The following is a 16,373-nucleotide window of genomic DNA, read 5'->3' as shown; positions in this document are numbered from 1 at the left end:
AAATTGCAATTACATATCACTTTCACCTACTCAGGACACACAGCTAAGTAGTTAGCTTTCTATTAGAACTATATTTTTTAATTTTACATTAATTTCCATATTGTGTAAAGGACCGGAAAAAAACGCACGCAGCTGCCCTTTTCTGAGTTTGAGCCCCTGCCTCTCTATAATCATGTGCACGTCCCTGACTGTTTGTGTCACCTTAACACTTTTTAATGAGCTCATTACTGCAGCTGCACTCTGTTTATTTCTTCTTCTCTCCTCCAGATCAACCAGTCTCATGTTTTACACCACATTATGGCGACGGCAATACCTGGTGAGTTTAGTCACATCTGAGAGAACAGTTTTTTTTCACCTGTGTTAATATTTTAGGTTTTACTAACAGCATTGACTTTGTCACTAATAATCTCCCATGTGGCGTTTTTGCTGCTGTTTTTTCTCTCCACTGTCACCAAGTGCTGCTCATGTGGGAATGTTGGGTCTCTTTAAAATGAAAACCTGAAGAGTTCGGTTTATACCTGCTCTATGTGGAAAGAGCCTTAAGATGACTTTGTCGTGATTTGGCGCTTTATAAATAAAGATTGATTGATTGATTGATCATGCACGCTCACAGGAATAGACTTAGTTTAACTGAATGACTTAGAAGTCGCCAAATGACTTACTTTAACACATTTACGGGCTCTGTACACACTAACAAAACATGCAATCTATTGCACTGAACATGCAACGTAGTATCTAAGTGTAAATGAGAATTTTAAGACCTGATTGAATCCAACTTGCCAAATTTAGAGAGAAGAAGAGACATTTGTTAATAACCTTTGAAAATAAAGTGTAACCTGATCTAAGTCTAAAGGTTTACACAACAACACAGTCTGAACCTGCAAACTCTGTTTAGAATATGCACAGTACCTTACTTATCAGTGTGAATGAATATTAGATATATAAATGTTTGATGATTGATCTGATTCTTCTGTTTTGTTTTTTTTTTTTTTTACAGATGATGATGATTTAAAGTCTCAGAGGAGCAGCAGCCCTGACGTCATTCGTCCTGACTGTAAGTTGAACTAAATGAGAATTCTTCAACAACATTTTATATTTCATGAATAAAATAAGAAATATTCAACTAGTTAAACCATCAAATTTAACAGAAACATAAAATATGACTAATATGATATGATTTAAAAAATGATGTGCAGGAGAGGTCAGAGAAACCGATGAGGCTTACAAGTGACGGCCATTCAATAAACACTGTATTTTAAAACAATAATGTACTTTGGCTAAAAACAAAACACACACATCTGTACACACATCATTTCATCTACACACTTATACACACACAGACACTCATGTAGTACATAATAATAACAGTAACAGTGATATTAATCATAATAATTAGATAACAACATTAATCAGCTTTTCTTACACTGAATAAACTTCAGTTACAATCATTAGTTTGGCTTAAATGAAAGATTTCTTTTTACTTTCTTTTACATTCAGATAATGTTCAGCATGTTTAGTTAAGTTATTTATACTGTTTATATAAACAACACTTTGATTCATAAATGAACATTTGGCAAAAGAGCTTTTACAGAAATTAATGTGTAAATGATTCCTTCTTGTTTGGTATGGATGAAAATGAGAGTTAATCTCAAAGTAACTTTGATAAGAAATGTGTAGAGATAATGGAGGACAGGTTACTTTATACATAAACACTGTTTGATACATATTCACTTCTTTAAATAGTGTTGGGGCTAGATGTGTGGAGTTAGTAGCAATGGAGATCCAAAGATATGGAATCACTTTCTAAAGCTGTTTTGATATTCACACAAGATATTGTTGGTATCTGGATGATTCAAAATTCTGATATAAAGCAACTTCTATATTGATTTTTTTTTTTAAAACATGAAAGAATGCATATAGGACAATAGTTTTAGATAAGAATGGATCATCAGCTTTACATGGCAGAATGATCTTGGCTACTTTGAGGTTTGGAGGGACATTACCAGCATCATGAGTATCAGTCGGAGGATTATACCCATTAGTGTCTTGCTGGATCCGATGTCAGACCAGGTCCTGACTGGAGTTGATGCTTGTGGTCTGGTGTTGCGGTGCCATTATGAAGCTTTGTTAGGGAACACTGGTTTGGGAGCCTTTGCAGCTACTCCAATGGTGTTAGGACATATCATGGGGAGCGTATCAGCTAAATCTGTGTCTGATCTCGATCCAGTGTATAATAGTCTGTTTGTTCGTTAGCATTTGGTAGCTCTGTACTTTGCACAGCAGCAGCCACACAGTCAATACATTTCCTTGCTTACTCGTATTGGACCCTGAAACAGTGTGTCAGGTTAATGGTTATTAATGGTCCGGGAATGATTTAACTGAACTGGACCGGTATATTAACTCAGACCGGGTTCAGTTAGGATGAGTTTCAATTAAACCTTTTAAATGGACTTGACTTGTTGAAATTGCCTTCATCCTCACCTTCATATTCTTCACCATGTAATGCTCCTGAGAAAATACATTATATATTATAAATACATAATGCAAGTAAATTGACATTTAAACCAAATACTTTAATGACAAACTTTTATGACCCAGTTTAAAAAATGTATGTATACAATGTATAAAGTATAAAATACGGGAGTGTTGGAGGTTATGGAGTTAAAAAAAATCAATTGGAGATGGACCATAAGCATTATGATAATTATTTGGCTGTTTTCTATCACGAGTCAGCATTTATAGATATGTAGGTTGAAGAAAAGTACAGATCTGGATGAAAAGGAGGATTGAGAGGAACAAGAAGAGAGAATAACCATGGATGATGAAATTTAATATTTTGGAACTGTTAAAATAAAGATAAACAACACACATCATATGAGTGAGAACTTTACTGGGGTGTGATGGGGAAACACTTCAAGTTAATCAAATCTGATGTATTTAAAATGATCTAGTTCATGTTGTTCCTTTAGTTGGGACAAAAGTTATTTTCTTCTCAGATGAACTTTTTCTGAAAAATCCTCATAAATGTTTTCCTCTTTTTATTTCTGTTCTCTGTGTTTAAATGTTAACAGTTTCACCACCACTGATCTAGGCCACCTTCCTGTGTCATATTTCCATGTTCTGTGTGTTTTTTAAATTTTTACACATTCTGTATCTATTTTTAAATGATTAGAAATTAGTTTCTTCCTTTCTGCTTTTTCATCTGGAACTCTAATCAATTATTATATTTTGTCATGGCTGGTTTTCCATGTAGTCAGATTTGGTGGTAAAATACGTTTTTGAATTTGTTGAGATTGTCAGATTTGGATCAGTCAGATTAGTATTGTTGACATTTCACAGATTGTTAGTGTCTGATTGAGAAAACTTTACACTGGTTTTAGATCTGTGACATATTTTATGAGGCCATCAGTTCTTGTATTTGTTGATTCCATATTTATTTGTAGGAATGATTTATAATTCCACTCGTTCTGATTAATCAGAATATTATTTTTTCTTTAAACAATTTTGCTGTTCTAATAATTCTCTGACAGCATTTCTTGAAATGTCCTCATCATCATATAAACCCACAGCTTTCTTTGGAGACATAGTTAATGCTATAAGCAGAAAAGTTAGATTACAAATATAATAAAAATAAACAATAAATAAAAATTAAATTAAATTAAATGCATATATGGAAATACAGTATACATTTATACTCATCTGTAATTGATGACAAAGAAATACAGTGATATTTGTGGGTTTTATCACCACAGTGATGGTGACTTGTTTACTTCCATCTATAACTTTAACTCTGTCGAAGGGGCTGAATTCAGGTCAACTGTTGTCACCAACTCTGAACTGTGATCATGTGATTTTTCTCCTTGTTGTTTTTCAGTCTCTACACTGAGGATTGTGCTGGTGGGGAAAAGTGAAGACAAAAAGACAAGACTTGGTAACTTCATTACTGAGAAAGAAGGATTTCATTGCCAAAATAATCCCTCTTGTGTGGCTGCCTGTGGAGAGTGGAGAGGAAAACCATTGACTGTAGTAAAAACTTCAGATATCTTCAGTCAGTCTGAGCAGACAGTGAGAGAAGAAGTGAGGAGGTTCATGAATCTGTGCCTCCCTGGACCAAATGTTCTGCTGCTATTAGTGAAACCTTCTGAGTTCAGTGAAAATGACAAAAAAAGACTGAAGTTCATCCTGAGTTTGTTTGGTCAATATGCTTTTAAACACTCCATGGTCATCATCACACACAAGGAGAATAAAACCAGTTTCACTGTGAATCAGCTGATTAAAGACTGTGGAGGAAGATCCTACAACATGCTTGAAAATGACTGCAAACGGTTAATGATGATGATTCAGAACATTGTTCATGAAAACAAAGAAACCTTCCTCACCTTCACTGAAGAGACCAGAAGACCAAAGTCTTTAAACCTGGTTCTGTGTGGGAGGAGAGGAGCAGAGAAGACTTCAGCAGCCAAGGCCATTTTAGGTCAGACAGAGCTTCAATCAGTCTCCAGCTCATCAGAGTGTGTTAAATGTCAGGAAGAGGTGTGTGGACGTTGGGTTTCTCTGGTGGAGCTGCCTGCCTTGTATGGAAAACCTCAGGAGGCAGTGATGGATGAATCATTCAGGTGTATCTCCCTCTGTGATCCTGAGGGTGTCCATGCCTTCATCCTGATCCTACCTGTGGGTCCCCTCACTGATGAAGACAAGGGAGAGTTAAAGATCATCCAGAAAACATTCAGCTCTCAAGTCAATGACTTCACCATGATTCTGTTCACTGTGGATTCAGATCCTACAGCTCCAGCTGTTGTTGACTTTATAAAGGAAACCAAAGAGATCCAGGAGCTCTGTCAGAGCTGTGGAGGAAGATATGTTGTTCTCCACATCAAGAACAAGCAGCAGATCTCTGAGATGTTGGATACTGTGGAGAAGATGAGACCGTCTGAAAATAAACCATGTTGCTATACAACAGAGACCTTTGCTCGTGCCCAGATGGATAAAGTCATACAACAACAAGCTGAACTTGAGCAACTGAAAAACAAGAACAAAATCACTCAAGAACAGAGCACAGAGTGTCTCAGGATTGTTCTGCTAGGAATAACTGGCTGTGGAAAGAGCTCTGCAGGAAACACCATTCTGGGAAGAAAAGAGTTTAAAGCTGAACCAGGCCAATCATCAGTCACCAAACAGTGTCAGAAAGCACAGAGTGAAGTGGACGGTCGTCGTGTTGCTGTGGTCGACACTCCTGGTCTGTTTGACAACACTTTGTCCCATGAAGAGGTTAATGAGGAGATGGTGAAATGCATCAGTCTTCTAGCTCCAGGACCACATGTCTTCCTGTTGGTGTTAGAGATCAGCAGATTGACACCAGAAGAGAAGGAGACATTAAAACTCATCAAGGAAGCCTTCGGGAAGAATTCAGAAAAGTTCACCATCATTCTTTTCACAAGAGGAGATGAACTGGAGGATAATGAGATGTCCATTGAAGAATACATTAAAGAAAAATGTGATGATTCCTTTAAGAAGCTAATTGCTGACTGTGGAGGAAGATACCATGTGTTTAATAATAAAGATAAACAAAACCGCACACAAGTCAGTGAACTGATAAACAAGATTGACTCCATGGTGAAGGAAAATGGTGGCAGCTGCTTCACCAATGAGATGCTGAGAGAGGCCGAGGCAGCAATAAAGAAGGAAGTGGAGAAGATCCTGAAGGAGAAGGAAGAAGAGATGAAGAGAGATAGGGAGGAACTTAAAAGAAAATATGAAGAAGAAATGGAAGCAATGAAAAATCGAATAGAAAAACAGAGAGCAGAGATTGAACAGGAGAGAGAACTGAGAGAGAAACAACTTCAGGAAAACATCCAGAAAGAGCGAGAACAGAGAAAGAAAGAACAGGAAAAGAGAGAAGAAGAAGACAAGAAGAGGAGAGAACAGGAAGAAATTCAGCGACAGGAGTGGGAACAGAAACTTGCAGATTTGGAGAAAAAGATGAAGTCAGAATCAGAAGAAAAAGAAATCAGTAACAAAAAGCTGGAGAACAGAGAAGAGATGAGAAAAGAACGAGAGAACTGGGAGAAGAAACAAAAAGAAATGTGGGAGAAAAGAAATCAAGAAGATGAACAGAGACGACAAGAAGAGGAGAGAAGAATAAAAAAGCTTCAAGATGAATATGAACAGGAAAGAGAAGAAAATGAAAAGAAAAGAAAAGAAGAAGATCAAATCAGAAGAGAAAAAGAGGAGAAAGAGAGAAAAGAATTAGAAGAAAACTATAAGAAACAACTGGAGAATGTAAAGAAGAAATATGAAGATGAAGCCAGAGAGAAAGCTGAAGAGTTCAATGAATTCAAAGAGAAACACATGAAAGAATTTGAAGCTCATAAGAAAGAACATGAGGAAGAACTGAAAGACAAAGATAAACAGTATGATCTGTTACATGCACTAAAAGCCAGTGATGAAAAAGAACAGAAGAAAAAATACCAAAGACAAATCAGTCAGTTAGTGAAAAGTGTGACCAAAAAGAAACGGAATCTGAAAAGAATCCGCAACTTACTGGAAACACAGGAAAAGGAAATGGAAAAGGTGAAAAATGAAGATGAAAAAGAAAATCTGCAGCAAAAACACGAAGAACAAATAAGTGAATTCATACAGAAACTTGTGGATGATGATTCCAAGTGCCCTATATTATAGCTGAGATGCCTGAAATAAAAAACTAACACAATTTACAGTTTAAACTAACATCAGAGGAGACTTTTTTGGAGTTTAATTTAAAAAGAATCTAAGAAGATGTATTTTTTCATCTAATCCTCACACGTGTTGAAAACATCTGTCGCGAGAAAACTCTCTATTCTCTCTTTAATCACACCAACACACATCAATGGTTAGTCAATATCATGCAGTAATTCTGGTCCTGCTGATATATATATATTTCTTGCCAAATCACGTGTAGTTAAAGATGAACTGTGTCCTGAAACTGTTTCAAGGAACAAAATGTTGATTTTAGTCTGTGATACATCAGACTTTTAATATCTGAACAACTCTGTAAAGTATTCTGTTTAAAACTGCTGCAGGTCTGAATCACTGATAACTGCTGAATCTGCAACATTCACGATCTTTGTTTCAGTTTGTGTAAAGTTTGGTAAAAATCAGAATCAGATATTAAAACTAAATATGTTGAGTATTGTTTGTTTTGTAAATAAGAGGGTAGGTGTTATAAACTGCAGTTTCCATCTGTACTAAATATACATGTTGTTATATTGTTTTCTTCTGTACTGTTTATTACCAATGATTGCATTATTGTGTTTTATTCTCTTTTCCTTTATTGTTTGTGTGATTATTTAGAAGTTCAGCAGCTGAAAGGTCTGCTAGGTGATTAAACTGTTCTTTGTTTTCTTTTGAATATGAAGAACATGATGTTTGTAATATCAATGAAATCAAAAATATCATAGCAAATATTAAACAAGTATGAATATCATTTAAACTGATCATCAGATAAATCAGAATATTATTATACACAATGAACACATTAAGACATAATTCATATTAATCTCAGTTAATATTTTCTGTATTTGATCTTTGTTGTGTTTGTTAATTGTTGCAGAAAGATGAATAAAGTGTTTTCTCTGTAGTTCAGTGTGGACTGATGTTTAATGCTGAAGTCAAACAGACTCTTCACACAGATAAACTGATGAAGCAGAACAGAGCTGACAGGTTTGTTTCTACCTGCACAGGAGACACTGTGGAAGGAAGTTTGTTTTATCTGACTCTCCTCTTCATCCACCTCTACATTTATTTCTCTAGTTCATTCATCATATCATCCAAGTAACTCCTGATATTCCTGCTATACTTACACTGTTCAAAAAAAGAAATCCTGACAAATACGAGTAAATAACATTTATACTAAAAATGTAAACATCTTTTTTAATCATGTTATTAATTATTATGTATGAATAAATTATGATAAAATACATTATAATTATTATATGGAGTTTATGAGAAATGCCTCTAGTCTGCCGTCATTTCTCGTCGCTGCTCTCCGGTTTCTACTTTATTCCTCCTCACTGTTCTGTGTTAAAGGTCCGGACACTGAACAGGGACAGAGTTGCTCCGTCAGTAAGCGGCTACAGAGGTAGGCACAGAGCCGGTGCAGCTGCATGTTGTGACCAGCAGGTGTCACTCTAACACAGCTGAACCTGAAGCTTTCACAACTAATCTCTTACTGACTCTACAGCACCACCTGGTGGCGGAATTTATACAACGCTTAACTCATGAATGAACCAACTGCAATGCAAATTAATTCATTAAATGAACTAAATTACTCACAAAAACCCCACAAGTTTATCTTAGAGAAGCACAGTTTCTGTGTTCAACATTAACTGTTGTCAGCAGCCCCAGGAGTTTATGAGAAATGCATTTGTTTTGTTATGTAATGTATGTTTTCTTCGACAGGGTTAAATAAAACCTACTGTGATCTCTGTCTTTACGTATGTTAACCAAAAACTTCTAAGTTTGTATTTTGTGTGTGTAATTTAGTTCATTTAATGGTTTAATTTGCATTGCAGTTGATTCATTCATGAGTTAAGCGTTGTATAAATTCCGCCACCAGGTGGTGCTGTAGAGTCAGTGAGAGATTAGTTGTGAAAATGTCGAGAGAAGAAGAGTCAGTTCAGTGTTGTTCACAGCATGACAGTAGCAGCTAGCTTAGTTCATAGACATGTATACGTATATATGTGTGGTTTATTAAACAGCTGAGTAAACATACTGGTGTACAGACTGTCACCGCTCACTTTATCACTTCCACGTCACGTCTGGTATTTGATATTTTCCTTCTCCGGTTTGTGTCATTTGTTTCAGTGTTTCGGGACTTGTTCAAGTGTTTTGCTAATGGAATTTTGTTGTATGATATGTAAAAATGTTTTCCAAAATGTAAATTTGTCTCAAACTTTGTAAAAGTGTTTCACATTTTGTATTAATTATCCCGGTTAGCTTCTGAGTGACCGGGGTTGAACCTGCTTCTAAGCTCCACACAGGTGCTCCGGATGGCCGGTGTGCTCATAGATCCGAGCCGGGCTCCGGTGGCCTTCGGGCGGCGCGCGGTGCCGCAGCTGTTCGGGGAGCTGCAGCAGCTGGAGGCCGACAGGAAGCAGCGAGCTCTGGCTTCACTCTGCGACCTGATGCACGACCCGGAGAAGCTCTACCAGGCTGTGACTGGAGGTGAGACAGACAGCTGGCATGAAGCAGATATACACAGGGAGAAGTACTCAGATACTTTAATGCAGTAAAAGTACCAATATAGATATGTACAAATACTACATTACAAGTCCTGCATGAAAAATCCTACTGCAGTAAAAGTACTGCAGTATTATAGTGATGTAGTATGCAGTATTACAGTAAAAGTAAATCACAGTTTACTCATCTATTTATTTAGTTTTGTTTAAACTGTTTGGTTTAAATGTGCTTTCTGAATAAATGTGACTTGACATACTCTTCTTGTGTTGCTGCAGGTTTTGTGGAGCAGCTTGAGGTTTTATTTAAGGACGAAGATTCATCAGTGAGAACGAAAACCTGCGAGCTGCTTCACCTGCTGACGCTGGTATGCTCACCAACGCTTCCACTCACACTCAACACTGCTTCACTTTCAGGAACAAAGATCCAGTTTATTTTAATGACGTAAATGAGCAACAGTGTGAAATGATCTTTATTTTCCTACGAGGTGAAAAACAGACAGCAGAATTATGCTGATGAATTGTTTGAGTATTAAAAGAACTTGAATCACTCTGAGGTCAAACTGAAAGTGAGCACAGCTGAGATGTTGCTGATGATCTCTTCAAACAGGAAAATGTGAACACAAGTAGAGATGAAACTGTTTAGTTGATAACACGGCTGTCAGCGTTAACGCGTTAATCGCGATTCGATTAATGCAATCCATCACGCGTTAATTTTTTGAAATTGCATTTTAATGTTGCAAGCCTTTTTGTCCCTTCTACTCCCCCGTAGACGGCTCCTCTAGCTGTAGCGCTATGCTTTGAAGTGGCCTCTTGCAGTAAACCTACCGCGCTGATGGAAAGTAAGAGAGCTACTGGACTTTTGAACGGCTTGTTTAACTTTAAAACACTTCCAGACGCTTCAGTTGACAAGTCAAAAGTAAAATGCAACCTGTGTCAAACGGAGTTTAACTACCACCGGAGTACGTGGAGTTTGAGTTAGCACCTCCACGCTAAACACCCAGGTGCAGCCAAGCCAGCCTCAGCTCCACCAAAGGACCATTTTGGAGTGTGGGAGTCGCAGCAGAGCCGTGATTGATTCCCAGTTAAGACACTCTGGTAAGAAATGCTTTACATTATGGGCTTAAAACTGCCTTCAAATGGAAAATAACAGGATTTTAAACATGCCATTCAAAACGCCATTAATTGTGATTAACTATGGAAATTCTGCGATTAATCTTGATTAAAAAAAATTAATCGTTTGACAGCCCTAGTTGATAATATATTAAACAGTAAATGGACTGTAATTATCTATATATAACCATTCAAAGTGCTTTAACACATGTGAACCAGAGGAGCCGGGAATCAAACCGTCAATCTTCTGATTAGTGGACGACCTGCTCTACCTCCTGAAGCTCAGTCAGCTCATCTAATAATATATTCTGAGGTTACTAGTAAAGGGTCAGTGAGGGGTTGTTTGTGTCCATGTGGTTTAGTTTAAATTTAAAGGGTTAAAATGTGAAAATAAACGTATGAATAACTTATATATCCTTTTTTTCAGGGTGAGCCGGACCCCCATAGAGGGTCAGATTGAGGTCCATTCACCATAGTCTCTCAGTATTCTGTGGAAAACACTTGCAGGGTGTTAAATGTCAAGTTCTCATTAGGAGCTGAGTCCTCCTAAAGTTCTGATCCTATAGTATCGCCCCTGGTAGTAACCTTTATTTATACCCCAGAGATCATTGAGGGAGACATTGAGACAATTACAAAGACAGAAAAGGAAAACAATAGAAAACAAAAAGAAAGAAAGAAAGTTAGTCATGGTTTAAACATAAAGAGTTGGAAGCAAATCTAGAATGAACTGTTGGTTAGTGACTGATCCTGAGTCTTGCTTCACAAACTAAAACCTCCAAAGACCTTTAAGAACCCACAATGAGGGAAACCAGAAACAAAGAGTATTGAAGATTTAAGATCAGATCATTCTAACAAACATTTAATTAATACTTTCATTGAATTGATGAGCAGGACTTTGAGGACTATTGAGGGAAATCAATCCCATTGTTACACTGTATGGAGATAATTTAATTTATTTTAAACTCAATAAAAGAGAAAGGGATTTTATATTTTTAATTAAACTGTACAATTCTGTGATATTCCATATAAAATGAATCAAAGACTTAAAAGGTTATTGATTGAAGTTAATTTCCCCAATAAATAACGTCTTTTCCTTCAGTCGTGCCTCCTCGCCTCTCTGTGTCACACACTTACAATAACTAGCTCCATATATATTATGCTCCATGCTTATGTATATATTTATTATTTCTACTGAGAGTGATTGTTCTGTGTTTTATACCAATATATGGGTCAATGATGTGACGCTACTTTTTATGTGTCCATGTGGTTTAGTTTAAATTTAAAGGGTTAAAATGTGAAAATAAACGTATGAATAACTTCACACATTCTTTTTTTGTGGACCCAGCATCAAATTTCTGCTTTTAATCCATTTAGAGAGAATACATTAGAGGATTATGGCAAAAATGTCTAAGTGGTGTAACCATAAAAACTTTGGAAGGAAGGAATAAAGGAAGGAAGGAAGGGAGGGAGGGAGGAAGGTAGGAAGGAAGGAAGGAGAATATATTAGAGGATTATGGTAAAAATGTCTAAGTGGTGTAACCATAAAAACTTTGTACCAAATAATTCAACTTGCTTAAAAACAGTAAATAGTCAATAAAACACCTTCCTTCCTTCCTTCCTTCCTTCCTTCCTTGCTTCCTTCCTTCCTTCTTCCTTCCTTCCTACCTAACACCATATCAACTAGTTTGGCATGATCTTACATCCTTCCTTCCTTCCTTCCTTCCTTCCTTCCTTCCTACCTAACACCATATCAACTAGTTTGGCATGATCTTACATTATAACTTTTATATTAAATAAAGCTAATGGGATACTATTGTTCTAAATATTACATTTCATCTGGAGAATCATGGAGATCAGGAACCACCTGAAGTGTCTCAAAGTGTAACCACCATTTAAAAAGCTGTTTGGTTAAACTTGTGAAGGAGGTCATATAACAGGAAGTGGTTTTACAGAGAAAGATCCTGATGATCACAACTGCTGCCTGACAAAGTTAGAAGCTCTTAACAATTACTCATAAACTGATGTTTTTTAGACTTAGTCAGGTTTGCTCAGTTAATATGTCTCATGGTGTAACCCTAGAAAAACATTGATGATTCATAAGAATTCATTAAAATTAATATTTACTTTAAGAATTACATTTCAGATATTGAGACCAAAGCCATGTGCTTACACAGGTGTTGAATTTGATTTCAAAATAAAATGTCAAAATAACTGCTGACATCATTTGAGTCCTTTCTGTTAGAGGACGGTTTAGTCAGATATCAGTAGTTTATGATGCTCATTAAAGATGGATCATAAAAAACTATTGAACATGTACAGTAGCTTTAAAATACCTAAAAATTAGAGCTGGGTAATATATTGATATTATATCGATATCGTGATATGAGACTAGATATCGTCTTAGATTTAGGATATCGTAATATCGTGATATGTCATCAGAGTTGAACTTACCAGACTGTTCTGTTATTTATCTTTTACCCACTTTGTCATTACATCCACATTACTGATGATTATTTATTAAACATTTCATCGTGTAAATAGCACCAAGAGTCATCTCTACATTATCGTTGTAATATCGATATCGAGGTATTTGGTCAAATATATCGTGATACTTGATTTTGTCCATATCGCCCAGCCCTACTAAACATCTAATAATTAATTCAGAGAAATGTTACTCAAACATAACATCTGTAAAATATAATTATTTACATTTCTGCTTTTTAATTACAAATAGAAACAAAACTAAAACAATAACTCTAAATGAATAAAATAGATTTCCTCCATTAGATACCTTCATCTAACAAGGAAAAGTCTTCTTACTCTGCTATGAAGGTTTTTTGTTAATTTATATCAATATATTAATATTTTTTATTCATTTTTATAACTTATCAACAGTGAAAGTGAAAGATTACTGAACTGCTGTAGATGTTGCTGATGCTGTTCTAAGTATGAACCAAAACTTGTCTCTGTGAGGAAGAGTGAGATACATTTTTATTTCAAATTTAAATCAACATTTTCTTGAAGTGGAATATTTTAGTTTAACTTACACATTTGTTGAAACATTTACTAATAAAGACTACAGGATAGTGAGAGCTGAACTGTTGCATTATTTAGTTTCCTCCATCATGGAAACGGTGAGTCAGTGTTGGGTCTGAAATGCACCAGACCTCCAGGAGGGAGAGAGAGGAATCCATCCTGGAGTCACTCAGCTTATAAAGGCTCCAAACAGGTGACAGCAATCCCATAATGATGTGGGAGGAGCCAGACCATCCAGGAAATCTGGAATGAGGGAAGCAAAGGCAGAAAAATGGGAAGCAGAGGAAGACCAACACAGTTCCTGTTAGTCTAGGGCCGTCACAAGGGATCCTTTATGATCCACTGAACCTCTCTGTATGTTTTACACTGTTGTGTCCAGCAGGTGGAGCTCTAACATCAACGAGTGAGGTGAAGTCTGTTTTCCAGCTTCTCTCCTGCAGATCTGATTGTATCTGACTCTAATAGACTGTTTTCATCTCATGTTCTGTTGATGCTTGTATTACTAAGAGTGTGAAATACTTTAAGGTGGTTCAGGTTGGATTTAATATTATATAATATACCAGTAACACCATAGACTTCACTACAGTACTGTATAGTTTTCATTATTGTGACTTAAATCAGTGATAATTAGTGTTTCAGCTGTAAGACTGAAGACACATAAAGAGATGTTAATGTCAGGTGTGAACAGAGCATACGATTGAATGGGAATCTGTCTCTTTTCACACGTTCTGGTAAAATCATGACAATGTATGTAAGCTATGTTTAAATTATACTAATATTGTATAGTGCACAATAGCATTGACATCACGGTACAGTTTATAGGCTACTCAGCAAATAGCAGCCTATATTATAATTATAGTATAATATGTAGTCTCATTATTATTATTTTTTCTTTTACATTTGTGTATGTGTTTAGTTATTGTAGGCTACATTAACTAATCATTGCAGTTGTTTATTTAACCTCATATTTAACCTCTAAATGTTTAGAAATGAAAATTAGTGTAAATAACTGATACATTTTATTAAAAATGTGAATTTAAAAATATTGTGAACTCTGAATAAAAGGGACGGTTGTCTTTTTGCCTCTCAATGTACAAACTTTTTGGGGTTTTGTTATTTCTTTAGACAGGAGTGTGTGCATGACGGATGGCAGTGATCCAAATGCATGAGTCAGAGACAGACAGGTACATGGGAAGCAGGCTGGTCAAACCAGAAATACCACCAGTCCTACAGGCAGACAAATAAAAGAGTCAGGCAGAATCCAAAGGCTGAAAAAGGCAAAACAGAATCAAAAAAAGTTAAAGAATACACACTAGATGATCTGGTTTGATTGTGGAAGAGCTGCAGCAGAGAGTCCAGGTGTATGAGGTTAACTGGTGAGGTGGGTGTGACTGAGTGGCAGGAGCGGAGCAGAGGAGGGCTGGAGGGAACTTCCCACTGCAGCAGGAGAGATGCAGAGCAGATTATGATGTGATAAAAATCATGTTTTTCTCTCATTTTCTCTTTCGGTCTTGTTCTAATGGCGCAGCAACAATTTAACAGAGAAAAAGTAGAATTGCACGAGGACACAAACTGACGTCTGTGTCTGTGAAGTGATCATCTTCAGGTGAGTCTGTTCACATCATTTACTGTAGTCAGTGTACTCAGTGGTTTAATCAGTGTGAGCAAAGCTTTCCCAAACTGTCTCTTGATGTTTTTATCTGATGTTGTTTCAGGAAAGTTGGTGACAGAGACTCTTTGTCTTCAGCAGGACTCCTCAAAGAGGACACAGAGCAGAAACACTGACACCAGTAAGTATCCACTGTTTGTGTCACCTTAACACTTTTTAATGAGCTCATTACTGCAGCTGCACTCTGTTTATTTCTTCTTCTCTCCTCCAGATCAACCAGTCTGATGTTTTACACCACATTATGGCGACGGCAACACCTGGTGAGTTCAGTCAGATTTGATTAGACTCAGTGGAGGAAAATGACATACAACACAATAAGTTAATTTACTCAAGCACTGTACTGTAGTACAGTTTGAGGTACTTGTACTTTACTGTAGTATTTCCATGTGATGCTACTTTCTACTCCACTACATTTATTTAACAACTTTAGTTACTTTTCAGATGCAGATTTGACACAATGGATAATATAACAAACTTTTAAAATACAACACATTGTTAAAGATGAAACCAGTCAGCAGTGTGTAGTCGGCTCACATTTCAGATGTCTGTGAGTTGTTAACAGCTCCACCAAATACTGATTTTTCCCTCTGAACTTCTCACATGCTTTCATTTCAATAAATGTTCAAATGATCCAATATTTCAGCAAAAATCTAAGATTAGAGAAAAAAGTCCAAAAACTGAAAACACATTTGTGTATCAGAACTTTGTTTTTTCTTCTTTCCCATTAATCATCTCAGCAGCCCTCACATTTATCTGCTGACCCTTTGGAGGGGCCCCAACCTTAGGTTGGGAACCACTGGACTAAACTAGCTATCTGTATATAAAGTAGTGTAAACTAGCTAACTGTATATAAAGTAGTGTAAACTAGCTAACTGTATATAAAGTAGTATAAACTAGCTAACTGTATATAAAGTAGTATAAACTAGCTAACTGTATATAAAGTAGTATAAACTAGCTAACTGTATATAAAGTAGTATAAACTAGCTAACTGTATATAAAGTAGTGTAAACTAGCTCCACCTCCAGCAGCTACAACAGTAACATGCTGCTCTAACACTGATGCTTCACTATTAATAATCTAATGATGTCATATATAATAATATATCACTACTTTTACTATAATACTGCATACTACATCACTCATAATACTGCAGTACTTTTACTGTAATACTGCATACTACATCACTATAATACTGCAGTACTTTTACTATAATACTGCATACTACATCACTATAATACTGCAGTACTTTTACTGTAATACTGCATACTACATCACTCATAATACTGCAGTACTTTTAGTGTAATACTGCATACTACATCACTATAATACTGCAGTACTTTTAC

General features: G+C 36.2%; 1 protein-coding gene across 1 annotated transcript; it reads left to right on the top strand.

Moving 5' to 3' along the window:
• The first annotated feature begins 297 nt into the window (after nucleotides 1–297).
• On the top strand, nucleotides 298–6,678 carry LOC128364304 (golgin subfamily A member 6-like protein 25). The gene is made up of 2 exons (XM_053324849.1): nucleotides 298–316; nucleotides 3,875–6,678. Exons 1-2 carry the CDS (start codon nucleotides 298–300, stop codon nucleotides 6,676–6,678), a joined length of 2,823 nt encoding a protein of 940 aa, XP_053180824.1.
• The last annotated feature ends 9,695 nt before the right edge of the window (nucleotides 6,679–16,373 follow it).

This window comes from Scomber japonicus, chromosome 9 (assembly GCF_027409825.1).
Source record: "Scomber japonicus isolate fScoJap1 chromosome 9, fScoJap1.pri, whole genome shotgun sequence".
NCBI lineage: Eukaryota > Metazoa > Chordata > Actinopteri > Scombriformes > Scombridae > Scomber > Scomber japonicus.
This window is presented reverse-complemented; position numbering and strand designations above follow the sequence as displayed.